Below are 13,910 nucleotides of genomic sequence, written 5' to 3'. Positions count from 1 at the left end.
TGGCCAGGGCCATGGAACGTTGGGCAAATGCCTTTGAAGCGTTATTGCCTTTGGAAGCTACCAGTGAACAAATTGAACTGGTAGGTTACCTCAGAGACTCTGCTACATATGTGAATGAGGCGGCTTTGGACATTAGTCTCATGTGATATGGATGCCACCCTAATACCACTTCACCTTAAATTGTATCTTTACTGAAAAAGTGCCATTTGGACTTCTATTATGCCCCCATTGTTTCTTGGCTCTCAAAGAATTACGATTTTAATATTAATTCCATATTTGTCGAAATAATAAAACTTTGGTGGAGGTTGCATCCATCTTCTCTAGCCGAGCCATGATGCTCATCTATAGCCAGTTAAATTTGATGCAGCTTGGCATGCTCTGCAGCGCGGCATATCCACCACACTGGCTCCAAGGGTATGAATTATTATTACTGTGTTGGATCTTCTGCTGGAGAGAGAGATACACGGTACTGAAGGGGATTGACAGAGGTCCAAGCTGTATGTGAGAGCTAGTTAAAGCAAAAGGTTGAAGGTCCCGGGGATGGACAAACGGCAAACCACCAAAGTACTATGCTCCTTGCACGAGGGGACTACTTTGGGGTGTGTTCAATTGTGAATTACTCACGGCCGTGAGTAAATGCCACACTTAAGGGAACCTACAGCGGTGCAGATTATTCTTTGTAGCCCCATAGTGCTGCATTCAAAAATTGACATGACGGAGTTGCGGAGGAGGGGGGGGGTGGTGTAGTGTTTGGAGTCAATAGTGGCATTTTCCACGCCGTTACAATGACAACTCTTTCTCTGCATGTCTAATTGAATTGCCCCCTTAAAGTAAAATCCCCTTTAAGTACAACAGCCTCCTGCAAGTGTTGAAGTCTTATCAAATAGTAATATTATACAAATCAAAACAGAATCCCTACTACAGATGTGCCCTTGCTCTTCTAGCCTCAATACGTTATGCAGCTCGATATGCCTGGTGCGAGTGAGCCGTCTGGTTCCATGCAACTCTGCTAGCACCGAATGACACTTGTTTTGCTGAAGATGCATCTAAGTCGCAATGTAATGTGAGTATCTGTGTGCAACGGAGTCTGTAAACAGAACTAGACTTGGAGAAAAGCTGTGGCCGTGACTTTTTTCCACGCCATGTCTGTAGCACTTCTCATGCGGATTCAAATATCAAATTAATAAGCACAGTTTCCTGGTCCTAGTCCTGTCTCATTGCATTTTCGTCAAAAAAGACACCTGAAGCTAGCAGAGTCTAACAGGACCAGGCGCGTCGATATGAGCTGTTTGGTGCGACCGCAGCAAAGACTAGTGAGGACACATCTGTATATTATATGAATACATTAAGGTGTCGATTCAATTAGTGTTGCCGTTGTAGCGGCATGGAAAGCCGACACTGCAACTTGTCCCCTTCGCGGCTCGATCTTGCCCTGGACTCATGGATTTTTATAGGCAGCCCTGCAGGGCTGCAAACAAAAGTTTGCGGGCCCGGAGGAACCATAAGCCACACTTACACTTGCCCGCGGGTAATTAAATCGGCCGCTAAGCATTTTTTAGCGTAACCAATGGATAAAATTGTTGGAAGATGGTAAAACATTAAGTTGAAGGTAAGAAACATTTCAGTTTCCTATAATGTGCAGTCCACTAAAGTTGCCTACTTCACAATCCAAGTGCGGCATCAGAAACATGGTGAAAGCTCTGTGAGCTATGAATTTACTTACTGCTTGTTGTAATGTACTGCATTCAAATGTGTAAATTATCATAGTGTGCTGCCAGAGGACAAATATATAAAGTTTATCCTTTTGGGAAAGTAACTGGTTAAGCTGAGGACCAGCAGTGGACAACTGAAGTACATGCACATTGGCCTCTCAAGTCATTTCTCCACTGTTCAGTTTAATCAGAAATAAATGTGGAGATCATGGATGTATATGGTCTCAATGTGGCATTCTGATTATCTAATGATGCACGTGGACAAAGACGGTTGGAACAACATCTCGCATCTGTTTCATTACAATGCCATTTCCAGATGCTTAAACGTATTACACATATTTGCAGTCTTGCCATAAATGTGATCTTATTTATGCTGAGCTCATGTATGGGTGGTTTTCAGCTTCTGCAGTGCAGTATCCATCCTGTTAGTTTGTGCCCAGGTTTAATACCATGACGGGTGACGCCACCTTACTTTATTTATTGCAGGGAATGAAATAAGCTTGCAGTAATTATTTGTTTTAAGATCACAGACAGTGCTATGAATTTTTTTTCCCAAAACCAAAGGTATGCTATTACTAAGGGGTTGTAGCCTTAATTGTATGAAAAAAGTGTACTTTACATACAGACATGACACTTGTGAAGAAAGAAAGGGACCAAGGAAGGCCTTGGCGGAACGCATGTTGCCCAGAAGATATTGGTTGGACAGACCTGATATTTAAAGCTGCTGAATAGGAATATCTCCACATTTAATATGGTGTCCAATATGTGGCCGTACCTTTTTAAGGTCTGTGTTTAAAAATAATCTTTATTATATCTTTTTTCATTATCCGGGATACACATTTCATATCAAAGTTGACTAAAATGTTTTTAATTCTTGAATTTATCCTTTTTTTTTTTTCTTTCTTTTTAGTGTTTCTCGTGTTATATGTCACTAAGGCTTGGATTCTGTTTTTCTCATTAGGATGACAATTCTGGCAGTCTATCGTCCGTCTCCACACCAAATCTATTAAACGCAGGGGTATGGAATTTCATATATTTGTTTCCTAGTCACGCTTTGCTCCATGCATGGACTACCTCACAGTCATAGAACTCTCAGTTGTGCATGGAATGTTCCTTCCAGCATGTATGCTAAGCCCCCACTTCATCTAAGCCATTCTTCTGGTCAACACACATGCATAATGCTTCTAGCTAGTCTCCTAACCTAGGCCTCGTTTTTTTTCTGCTTGCGCACTATCTGCTAAATGTTAAAGCATTAATTCATATTTGCGAATATAAAGTGGTCGGATTGTACAGTGCTAATGACGCTAACATTTATGTGCCTCATATTGATATGTATATGTATCCGTGGACTTTTGTCCAGGAATGATATTTGTCCATGAAAGATGACATTTTGCCTCTTTCCGAGACCCAATTTTTGGCTGGAAAATTCTAACCTATCCGAGCCTACACATCCCTAGTTTTAATGTATTTTTGATGACATATTGAAATCTAGGGACAACAAAAATGTTGAGGGATGTTCAGGAGAGGTTTGCATGTATGTAAAGGATGTATAATGTATAGTAAAGCAGTATAGAAACAGTCACTACTAGCAAGGTCAGCTGACATTGGACATGGTTTGATTTTCTTGTACTCCCTTTTAATGTTACCCGGCTGTAAGAAGAATGAAAGTCATTTACTACCCAAGCTCAGCAGGCTCATTGCACAGGGCCAAGTACATCTACTGTAGCTAGTTGGCTGTAAATTCTCACCAGAAAGCACTTGAGGCTCTCCAAGATTAGAGCACAGCTGGTAACTGAGGATATACTGGCTTATGTTTAGCTCTTTTGCCCACTCTGCACTAACTGGACCTCCTGAAAGGCCCTTTTATTTGCTGGCTGAAGGCACCTGGTACCTCTACCAGTTGGAGTCACAGGCACACAGCAAGAAAATGGAAAAATAGGTTTATGCAAGCACACAGGATAATTCATATAGCAGATGCCAGGGAATTCACTGCACAAAGAGCCTACTAAACATCCCTCCCATAATTGGGCTATAATCACTTTCATTTGGAGCACTGTCTCACACTTTTCGCTCTGATGCTTTCCTGCTTTTGCCAGCATGTAAGGTTTATGGAATCTTGAAGAACCCTTCACTGGCACAATTGTAGACCAGCCCAAAAACTTGAAGCCCTGCACCAAGTGTAGAGGGATTTGAGCAGGATGGCCTATCTCAGAGAAGCACTACATTAATTGACTGGAACCAACTGATTAGGATTGGATTTGACACTGCCTGTATGAGCATCTGCGATTTATTTTTTTCCTGGCTTTGCAAGAGAATAAACCTCTCCTCTACAAACAGCAAATCATGGCTTTCAACATAGGGACTCCATTGCATATGAATGTCATATGGAAACTATAGTCACAGGAAGCAATCTCATCTAATATTGGAATTCAAACAATACCTAAAATGTAACAAATATGCAATCATTTTGTAGTTTAACACAGAACTTGACCATTGGGACATTTCCTCATATTCGTTTAGGGGATCGGTATGAAATACCGTCAGTCCGGGATCCTGTCGGTCAGAATCCCAAGGCCGGGATCCCGACAGGGTTAACCTACTGACACTTGTTGGTCGGTATGATAAACCTCCCCGTCTTCTTACCCTAACCCTCCCTCTGTGGGGCCTGAACCTAACCTTCCCCTCCCCGCACTATACTTAACCCTCCCTCCTTAGTGCCTAATCCTAACCCTCCCCCCAACCCTGCTACTTACCTTTTGGCATCCCAGCGATCAGAATGCTGACGCCAGATTATGACCGGCGTCTGTATTCCGGCGCCGGTAATGTAAGTGTCTGCATCTTAACCGCCGGAATGCCAAACGCATCCCTTCGCCTAGAGATCCCCCTGGTGTGCATTCATGCCAGGATTGTGGTGTCAAGATACCACTTGGTCAACTGAAGCAAGATGCTGCTAGATTTATAACTCTGGAACCCACCTGACAACTTTTATGAACAGTGTAATTGTAACTTATACCACACAGAGGATTATACATTTGTAGCATGGTATTTTGCAGTGGCTGGCAGGCGGGAATGCCAATTGGGCTTTTCCTTTTATAATTGGGATAAGTTTATCATAAGAGCCTTTAGGGTACAAAAATCAATAGTTGACATCCATTCATTTGTTTGAAGTGAAAACACGTTTACCAATTCCAGACTGTTAGCTGATTCTTTAAAATACAAATAAAAATAAATCTAAGATGTATGAAGTGTAATAAATTACTTACTAAAAAAAATAAAGAATTTATTTTAAGACTCCTAAGTGCTTAAAAATATCACAACTATAAATGAACACTTGTAAACTGTAAAATACAAATACAAACATACGGCCCTTTACCAAGACCTAATTTATGAAGACATTATATGCATTTTTTGAATGAAGACATTATATGCATTTTTTGAATGAAGACATTATATGCATTTTTTGAATGAAGACATTATATGCATTTTTTGAATGAAGACATTATATGCATTTTTTGAATGAAACTGAAACTTGCAGGTTTTACATCCTAGCAACCTTTGTGTTCTTTTATCATGTTCTGAATTTGTAGACTTCCACTTTGCATTCCCATTTCATGTGAGATTCCACAGCTGAAATACTATGGTTTGTTGTCCATAATGATGCAGTCACGTGATTATTTCATCCTGCTTGTGATAACCTGTAGATGGGATCAGATATAGGAGGGTGAGGAATCACAACATTGAAAATAGTCTTGTGAGAATCTCTTGTAATTATAGTTGCTGCTGAATTTGCTAGGTCTTCTCATCCCTCTTAATTCTAACTATGTGTGGTCCCATGTTTTACACCTGTAGTAAATGAGTTTAATACTAGTTTCCAGGAAGCCTCAGTCTGTAGAGTATTTGGGTAGATTACAAAGGATGAGTATTGCAGTACATTGCATTAAAGATAGGTCCTAGTGTTGTGAAATACAATGTTTTCAAAGCTATTAACTGCACACTTTCTATTTTCACAAGTTGTGCTTCCTTCTCAGGTACATACAACCTGTAGCTGAAATTAACTTTTCTCATTGACGTATGTTTATTGTTTAGTTAAGAGTGTCTAAATCTGGGTACACACTACATGTGTGACCAAGTGATGTTGCGATACATAACGGTACATTGCGCTCGCTATGCACACTGCATGATCCAGTGTGCAATGGTGCAATGTGTTACATGCTACAATTAACAGCACAGCTCGTTCATTGCATCGTCTCATCTACTGTGCAGAACAGCAGATGGGACAATGCGATCAACGACCATCGTTAACTGATCAGATTTGTATGATATATTGTTCCGATCTGCATCGGAACGTTATATAGTACGGTCGCAGATATGTCCTGCTACATCTTTGCTCCATACGCCATGTAGCGCACCATGCTAGTCGTGCCCTGTCGTACCGCTGCTTGGCAATTTGTCGCATCATGCTGCAGTAAGGCGCAATGTAACATACTGAAGCGCTTGAAAAGCCGGAGCGTGTGATACAACTTTCTGTCCACCAGATGTCGCTTTTCCTAAACTGCACAGCGCATGCGTCAAATAGCCAAAAAAGCTTTTATAGTGCCGTCTGCTTATTAGCTGATGGATCCTATCATTCATTATACTATACAGTAGTACTGAACTGCATTTTGTCATGAATGCAGATTAAATAGTTATCAGCATTGGCCAGAATTAAATAAAGACAGTGCAATTCAAGTTCAGTATTCTTAAGGTTCTGCCGAACTCAATACATTGCTCCCAACTTCCCACCACCTGTCATTTCTATGTTACTGTATACCACCCAGCTGCTATGTACGCTAAACCGCTATAGACATTGTATTGTACACTTTACCTGGTGTAAAGTTGCACACTTAACATCGCATACACAACAGGAGTGACTACTGATATGGCTGGCGTGTGTGGGTAAGGTAAGCGCCTTACAGAGCTGACGCCATGGGATTGAGGCCCGGAAATGGACAATGTAATTTTGTACATCAGTATTTTTTTATTCTTCAATACAGGCTTAAATAAAGAATTTAATCATTTGGTGTATGAGTTCTGTCATTTATAATAATGCATATCTGCGTTGGCCAGAAGATGCATGCCCAGTATTAAATAAAGACCGAGCAATTCAAGTTCAATATTCTTATGAAGCTGGGTGTCATAATCTGGAGATGAAGGGATGAGAAAAGTGCTGAGCAATGCATAAAGTTGAGCAGAGTACTTTAAAAGTATTGCATCTGAAATGATCTCTCTTTATGAAAAACTGCCTGGGCGTCTTTTAGGCCAGGTGTCTTTACACCATGCATCAACAGTACTGTACAGATGAAGGAATGTTTAAAGTGCCCAATAGTATACAGTACGGCCTATAATGAGTACAATACACTGTAATGTCTATAGCAGTTTAGTCTTTACACAATGGGCAGAATTTACGAAGCAGCGGCTTGCAGATGAATATTTTAAACGGTACTCGGAGTCGGTGTAAAGCACTTCGGGCTTTACACTGATCGTGGGTGCCGCTTTAAATATGTACCTGCAACCCGCCGGGAACCCGCTTCGTAAATTCTGCTCAAAGTGATCATTTCAAACAGCGCTCCTGGTGGCCACAAATTGCAAGGACCATGGCACAAACCATGGTGTCTAACATTTTCATACTGTAGGCAGCTTCCCCGCCCCCACTCCCCTGTGAGTTTTGTGATGAATGATTCATATTGGCTTGGGTTTGGGGAGGAAGGGCCCCATCCAGCAATACATTGTCTATAGCGGTGTATAGTCTAATGTAGCTTGGTGGCATAACATATTGTAGAGATTAAATTTTGCTCTTTATTTAACAAATGATGCGTCTTCAAACCAATGCAGATATGTATTCTTGTAAAAAACAGTGCTCACACACTAAATTATTTAATCCTTTATTTAAACCTGTATAGTGAATAGAAAAAAAAACAGACTTATTAAAAAAATAAATCTGATTTACAAAACAATATTGTATCTTCCCGGGCCTCGAACCCAAGTCGCAAGCTTTGGAAAGCGCTCACACCCGCTCACCCAAGCAAGCCAGCCATAGCAGCTGTTACACCTATTGTGTATGTCATGTCTAGCGTGCGTCTTTACACCAACGTGTACAATACAATGTCAATAGTGGTTTATAGTCTAATGAAGCTGGGTGTCATGGATATGAAGGGATGAGAAAAGTGCGGAGCAATGCATAAAGTTCAGCAGAGTACTTTAAAAGTATTGAACTTGAAATGATCTCTTTATGAAAAACCTGTGCCTCTTTAGGCCCGGTGTCTTTACACTATGTAGCGTCCGTATACAGTACGGATTCCCCTTAAGGAGTACAAAACAATAATGACACAAAGTTATAATTGCAAGCACCTGGAGGAGTGACTCTTTACACTGCCTGAAAGTGATTGGCCAGCCTCTCACTGAACACTGTCCACCTTTACAGTATTGTATTCAGGGCCTGATTCAGAGCCGCTCGTAATCGGCCGCTCGTTCGCTCCGAGCGATGTTCGCACAACTGCGCATGCATATGGGTTGTAATACGCATGCGCGAATCAGTCATTGCGGTCGGAAATCGTGTGCTCGCAAATAGCGAATGCCTGCTCATTTGAGTGACAGGATGAGGCATTTGTGGGTGGTAATAGGGGAAGGTGCTTGAAAACGGGGAGTGGAGATCCGCACGCAGGCGTGCCAAACGGTCAAAACGGGCGTTTTAAGGGTGTGCATAATTAACAAAGCAGCGTCATCGACCACGTCACTGGGTTGTTTTTTTAGCCTGAACTGCTCGCATGATTGCGGTAGGAAAATCCTACCACAAGCACTGCGAACAGTTCATACGCCTTTCGATGTCCTCGATTAATATAATAAATAGCGGAGATGACGTAGGATACGAGCGGCCAGGGGGCGTTTTTTAAAAAATAGCGAGCACATGTTTCGTTTGCTCGTTCATAGAGGCATAGAGGCGTCAACAGACCGCAAAGAGCGAGCGCTCTATTTAAATATCCGGCCCCTTTTTCTGAACGAGCAAGCGCAAATAGCGTCCGGCTCTGAATCAGGCCCTTAGTACAGTAGTTTTCATCTCTGGAGCATTCGCCACCCAGTGGTTAAATTGTGTACTACATGGCGTGTAGTCTTTCGTGGCATACAGTATGCGGCAGGAAAACCAGAATGCTGCGCTATGAGCAAAGATGTAGCAGGACACATCTATATATCTTATAGTGTTTACCCAGCATAACCTCTGTTGCAACAATTGTTTGTTTTTTAAATATGTGATAATTACCACCATTGTCATCATTACCGTGATGCTTTACCACCTAAATGCTTAAAGTTCTAAATCCAACACCGGGCCTGATTCTGATCCGGGCACAAAGTCTATTATATGCAGATTCAGTGATTGTCCGCCTTTGCACATGCGTATAAACCGCTCTGCACGCACTCAGCAATTAAATTGCAATTTCGGTCACAAAGAGGATTTATTCAAAAAGTGATTGAGAGGTAGTCAGCGTTTGGGGAGAGGTTAGAGGGAAGTGGCTACAGAAATGCAGGCGAGTCTGATCCATTTAAACACTATTTTCTTGGTGTGCATATATTAGCCACTGCACAGCTGGAGAGCCCTATGCGTGTCTGGAGAGACGCTGTGTTTGAGACAGGTCTGGCTGTATAAGAAGGTAGCTGGTCGCCCGATCTGCGTACATGTTTCCGATATTTTATATAGTCGTACGGATATGAGAAGGCAGCAGTGGGCATCCCTATGCTTCGGTAAACCACCGTCTTAGTTTTTAGCATATATTCGCAATTGCTTTTGCGTATACACACATATATAATTTATTTGGTATTTCTGTACTTGGGACAGCTAGACAGTTCATGGTAATTCTCTGGGCTTATTACATTACCGTGAGGAAAAATTAGGAAAGCATTTTTGCAGAAAAACTTTAAACTTCATAAATAGTGAAAGGTCTGTAAAGCAGTGCATGGCCACTAGAAAGGTGTTACTATCGAAAGATTAATAGTAGGTCACAAAATAATTCTCAATGGTGGTTGAATGGGAAATGAAAAGTTTTTTCCATCTAAACTGTTGTGGTGCAAAAACATATGACTTGCCCTGTGTTGCCAGAAAAGTTCAGTTACAGCTGGGGCTTCACTCATTAATCAGGGCTTGGAGAGCACTAACCATGAATCCTTTTGTAGTACGCTGGGGATCCTGCAAGAATGACCTCATCCCAGCTTGAACATATCAAAGGGAGGGACCACTTGCCCTTGTGAACCTTTGGCCGATTTCCTAATAGCATCATTCTAATAAACTGGGGACATCATAGTTGTGTTGCCAGCAGCTGGGGGAGGTGTGGAACTATGATTTATATCAATGTAAGCAGACGGCTCAAGTGCATATCCCTTCGGTGGAGGACTTCATTAATGATTTGCAGCATTAAAAACATGGTATATGAATTTTAATGTTACTGTTAATGGAGATGTTTTGCTGAATAACCTTGTGTTTAATTTCATTTACTTTTTTATTTCGATTTTAGCGGTTTGCCAACAATTTCAGGTTGATAATGTAAACAAGACTTTTTTTTAATTCTCCAAGAGCAGAGCTACGTGTTGTTGTCTCTTTGTTTCCCTACATTGTTGTGCCCAGACAACTTGTTTTAAGTTTTGTGTGCTTCGAAAACCATTTTATATGTCCAATTCTTTGCCTGGCCAAATATAGTATAAATATATTACAATGTGTCACCAACAGTTAACCTATTTGGCAAATGAGATTTTGCTCAGCGATCCCTGCCAGCTATACTGCGCTTAATAACGGTCTACTCGCTCACTGTGATTGTAAGAAATTGTTGTGTGCATGGAATGGGAAAGACACTGCAACTGTGTGGACATCACTACTACTAGACTACAAATTCTCAGCGTTTCCTGCTGTGTTAGGCATCCAAGATTCACAACCTACTGGAGGTATTTCCTGTATTAGTTTAAATCACATCAGCCAGTGGAAAATGTATTTGAAAAAAATCTGACTTGCGTAAATCTACATCATATACCAATTAATCACAAAGTCCAGTAGTTTGCATCCAGCAAAGACCATGTCATATACAAGATATGGCCGCCAAATTACACCTAGCAAATTAGAGTATAGCTACACCGCACCCAGTACATGAGAACTCTAACCCATCAAGGAAATTGATTTACCTTTCCTAGTCTGACTTTAACCAACCCTTACCACCGAGCCAATGAAAGGAATAGCCATGTCATCCGGGTATACATTCCTATCCAGCAATGAAAACATCATATCCCAGCAAATGACAGGACTACCCTATGATACGCAAAACATATCTGCATAGAAGATTTGCACAATAGCAAGAGTAAAGGAAAGACGCATTGTGTCTAAAATATTTATCCTGTAATAGATGCCTAGTAGGAATTGAGTGTTTGGAGCTGTGAGAATTGGGCAGGAGTTTAGAGTTAGCGTCATGACACCATTGTGCTCCCTAAACAGTCTTCTCTCCTCTAGACAATGAATAAAAATGATGCTGCAATGGTATATCATCAGGGAGGCAGACAGTATAGATAGTGTGGCTGGGCTTGTACATCTGCACATGTGAATACTGTTAGGGAGGATGGAACGTAGATGAATAAGCAGTGATACTGAAAGCTCCTAAAACAATCTTCTATTCTCTGTATCCATAACTCAAACTATGCTGTTCACTTTTAACCACTTTGTTTTTCATCCCTCCTGCAACTTGATATTGGCTTTTTCTATACTACATTGCTCCCCTATGTTCCCCATTTACATTTGTCCTGAGCCCATATTCCTATAACGAGTCCAGCTGGTGGATATTCTTATCCTGGCCATACACCAGCACGATTTCGGGCTGATTGGCTGATTTTCAACGAGTTGTATGATGGAACTTGTGAAAATCGTGTATTTTTTTTAGTAGGATACGATCCGATGCACGCTCCCGCAGCTCCTAAATCGGATCGTATGATCAGATGTGCAGCCCATATTGTCCATCGTATCGTGTGCAGATCGTACCGTAAATTTAGTGCATGCGATTCATCGTGCGTCCATTCATATCATTTCTATGACATTTTCCAGATGAGCGTGTGAGGCACACGATCGATCGTAGGACTGTGTAAAGAAAAACAACAAATCATACTGCAAGGAGCTCCGGGGAATTGTGAGGTGTATCGTATGCTGGTCGTGCAGGTGTATGGCCTGCATTACACTGGCATTGACACTTGAAGACATACTCCTGTAGGAAATGTAACCTTGTTGGCAAATTCATTAATGAATAAAGGGGGGAATTCAATTCAATGCGATGTTGAATAGCCGTGGGAGGGAGCTCCCGCAGCTATTCAATACACCGCGCTGTTTGGGCGCGCTAAGGATTTCTTTTCGCACCCCCCCTGGGGATGCGAGGAGAAATCCGACCAAAGTGACGGGCTCGCAGCAGTTTTTCTGCTTAGCGCGGCACTAACAGCCGCGCGCCTGGCACTTTGGTCACAGAATGCTGGTTAACGCGCCTTAACAAGGATGTTAAGGCGCGTTAACCAGCATTCTCTGACCAAAGTGACGGGCGCGCGGCTGTTAGCGCCGCGCTAAGCAGTCATTCTCCGACCACACAGTGCGGTGTATTGAATAGCTGCGGGAGCTCCCTCCCGCTTCTATTCAACATCGCGTCGAATTGAATCCCCCCCCAATGAGAGAAGAGACGGGTACAAAGTGGGCAGGTTGCCAATGCTGCTGTATTTTGAATATTTTATCAGGCCAAGCATGTCGGCAGTGATGTAGCCAGCATAAAGGAAGATGCTTTTCTTTCATACGAGAGGAGGGAGAGGAAAAGGGTGGGGGGGAACTGGACCATAGGGTATAGTCTCCTTTAGGACATTAGCACTTTAATTTAAATTCTTTATGCTCCTAGCTCTAAGATGCTGAATATCGTGGTTATAACGGACCTTAGTATACGAGTCATGGGTATAGTTACACTGCCCATTTAATGCAGTTTACCGAATAAGTGAACAGCCACCAATTTTGGCACGTAACAAGTAGTATTCCCAAATACCACAATGTTTAATACCATACACTCACTATATTTTATTATTTTCCTTTTGAAACAGTTTAAGCTAGCATTACTGTGACACATCATAGTCACAGTAAAGGGGCCTATCCATTACCTGATGTTTTCCTGAAAGATGAAAGACAAAAGATATCTATTGAAAATTCCGGTGGCTATGCTGAAAGATATCTGTCATGTACATGACAGATTTTGGCAAAAGACGAACGATAAACTATATCGCATGACATCATTCAGGGAGTGGATTTTTTTTCTCTGTAGCTGCTGCTAATATCTTTCGTTGTTTACCGCAAATACATTGCCAGATATTTCTAATATCTGGCAGCGATAAGCGATAATTGACCAACATGTTGGAGAGATGAAAGATTCAATTTATCGGCCGCGGGAGTGCGCATCTGTCATCGTTCAGGGCCTATCCATAGCAGATAAATTGAACGACTGAAGGATATATCGTTCAGTCGTTCAATTTATCTGCTAATGGATAGGCCCCTTAACCTTCAATCATTACTTCCGTATTCCATTTTTTATTTACACAAATTGCATGTGCAGAAATGGGAACATTTTTGTATCCTTGAAAGGGAATACATTCAACTATTTCAAGCTGTAAAGTAGATTAATATCTCTTTGATGTGAGTCATTGAAATTCCTTACATTTTCTTTTTAAAATAGGTTGCTCATTTTAATTAGGCAAGAAGTGAAGCTGTTGAAGTGTGTTGTAATGAAAGACCAAACATTCCTTCCTTTTAAGAGGCAGCAGTTCTTCATATAGTTTAATCTACAGCCATTGCCAAAAGTTTTGAGAATGACACAAGTATTGGTTTTCACAAAGTTTTCTGCTTCAGTGTTTTTAGACCTTTCTACTTCAGGGTCCATAGGGTATCCACAGGATACCTTGGGGTATAGGTGATGGCGGCAGACATCTGCGCACCACAGAGTTAAAAGTTCTCCATCCTCCCAGGATGCACTGGGGTCCCTCTCCTATACCCCACCCCCGAGCCTCAGGCACTCAGTTTTCGTCGGTGCCCGGCCAGAGTCGGATGCACTGTACAGAGGGGGTTCTTTTAAGGCCCCTGAAGTTTTCTTCGCAGTTGTGGCTGCACACTAAAATGAGTGT

The 13,910-nt window shown here is 41.7% G+C and overlaps 1 protein-coding gene across 2 annotated transcripts in view; it reads left to right on the top strand.

Moving 5' to 3' along the window:
• The window catches only part of TBC1D12 (TBC1 domain family member 12), a 98,211-nt gene that overhangs the window by 48,033 nt on the left and 36,268 nt on the right, over positions 1–13,910 (top strand). Inside the window, exon 3 of one of the 2 annotated variants that reach the window (XM_088476437.1) lies at positions 2,674–2,730. The exons of the other annotated variant lie outside the window; for it this stretch is intronic. Within the exon in view, the coding sequence (XP_088332563.1) occupies positions 2,674–2,730 (57 nt within the window). The remainder of the gene's footprint in view (positions 1–2,673; positions 2,731–13,910) is intronic. 2 annotated transcript variants of the gene reach the window in all.

This window comes from Taudactylus pleione, unplaced genomic scaffold (genome assembly GCF_031769625.1).
Source record: "Taudactylus pleione unplaced genomic scaffold, aTauple2 ptg000016l, whole genome shotgun sequence".
NCBI classification, from domain to species: Eukaryota; Metazoa; Chordata; class Amphibia; order Anura; family Myobatrachidae; genus Taudactylus; species Taudactylus pleione.
Note: the sequence above shows the minus strand (reverse complement) of the source record. Positions and strands in the feature narration are given on the sequence as shown.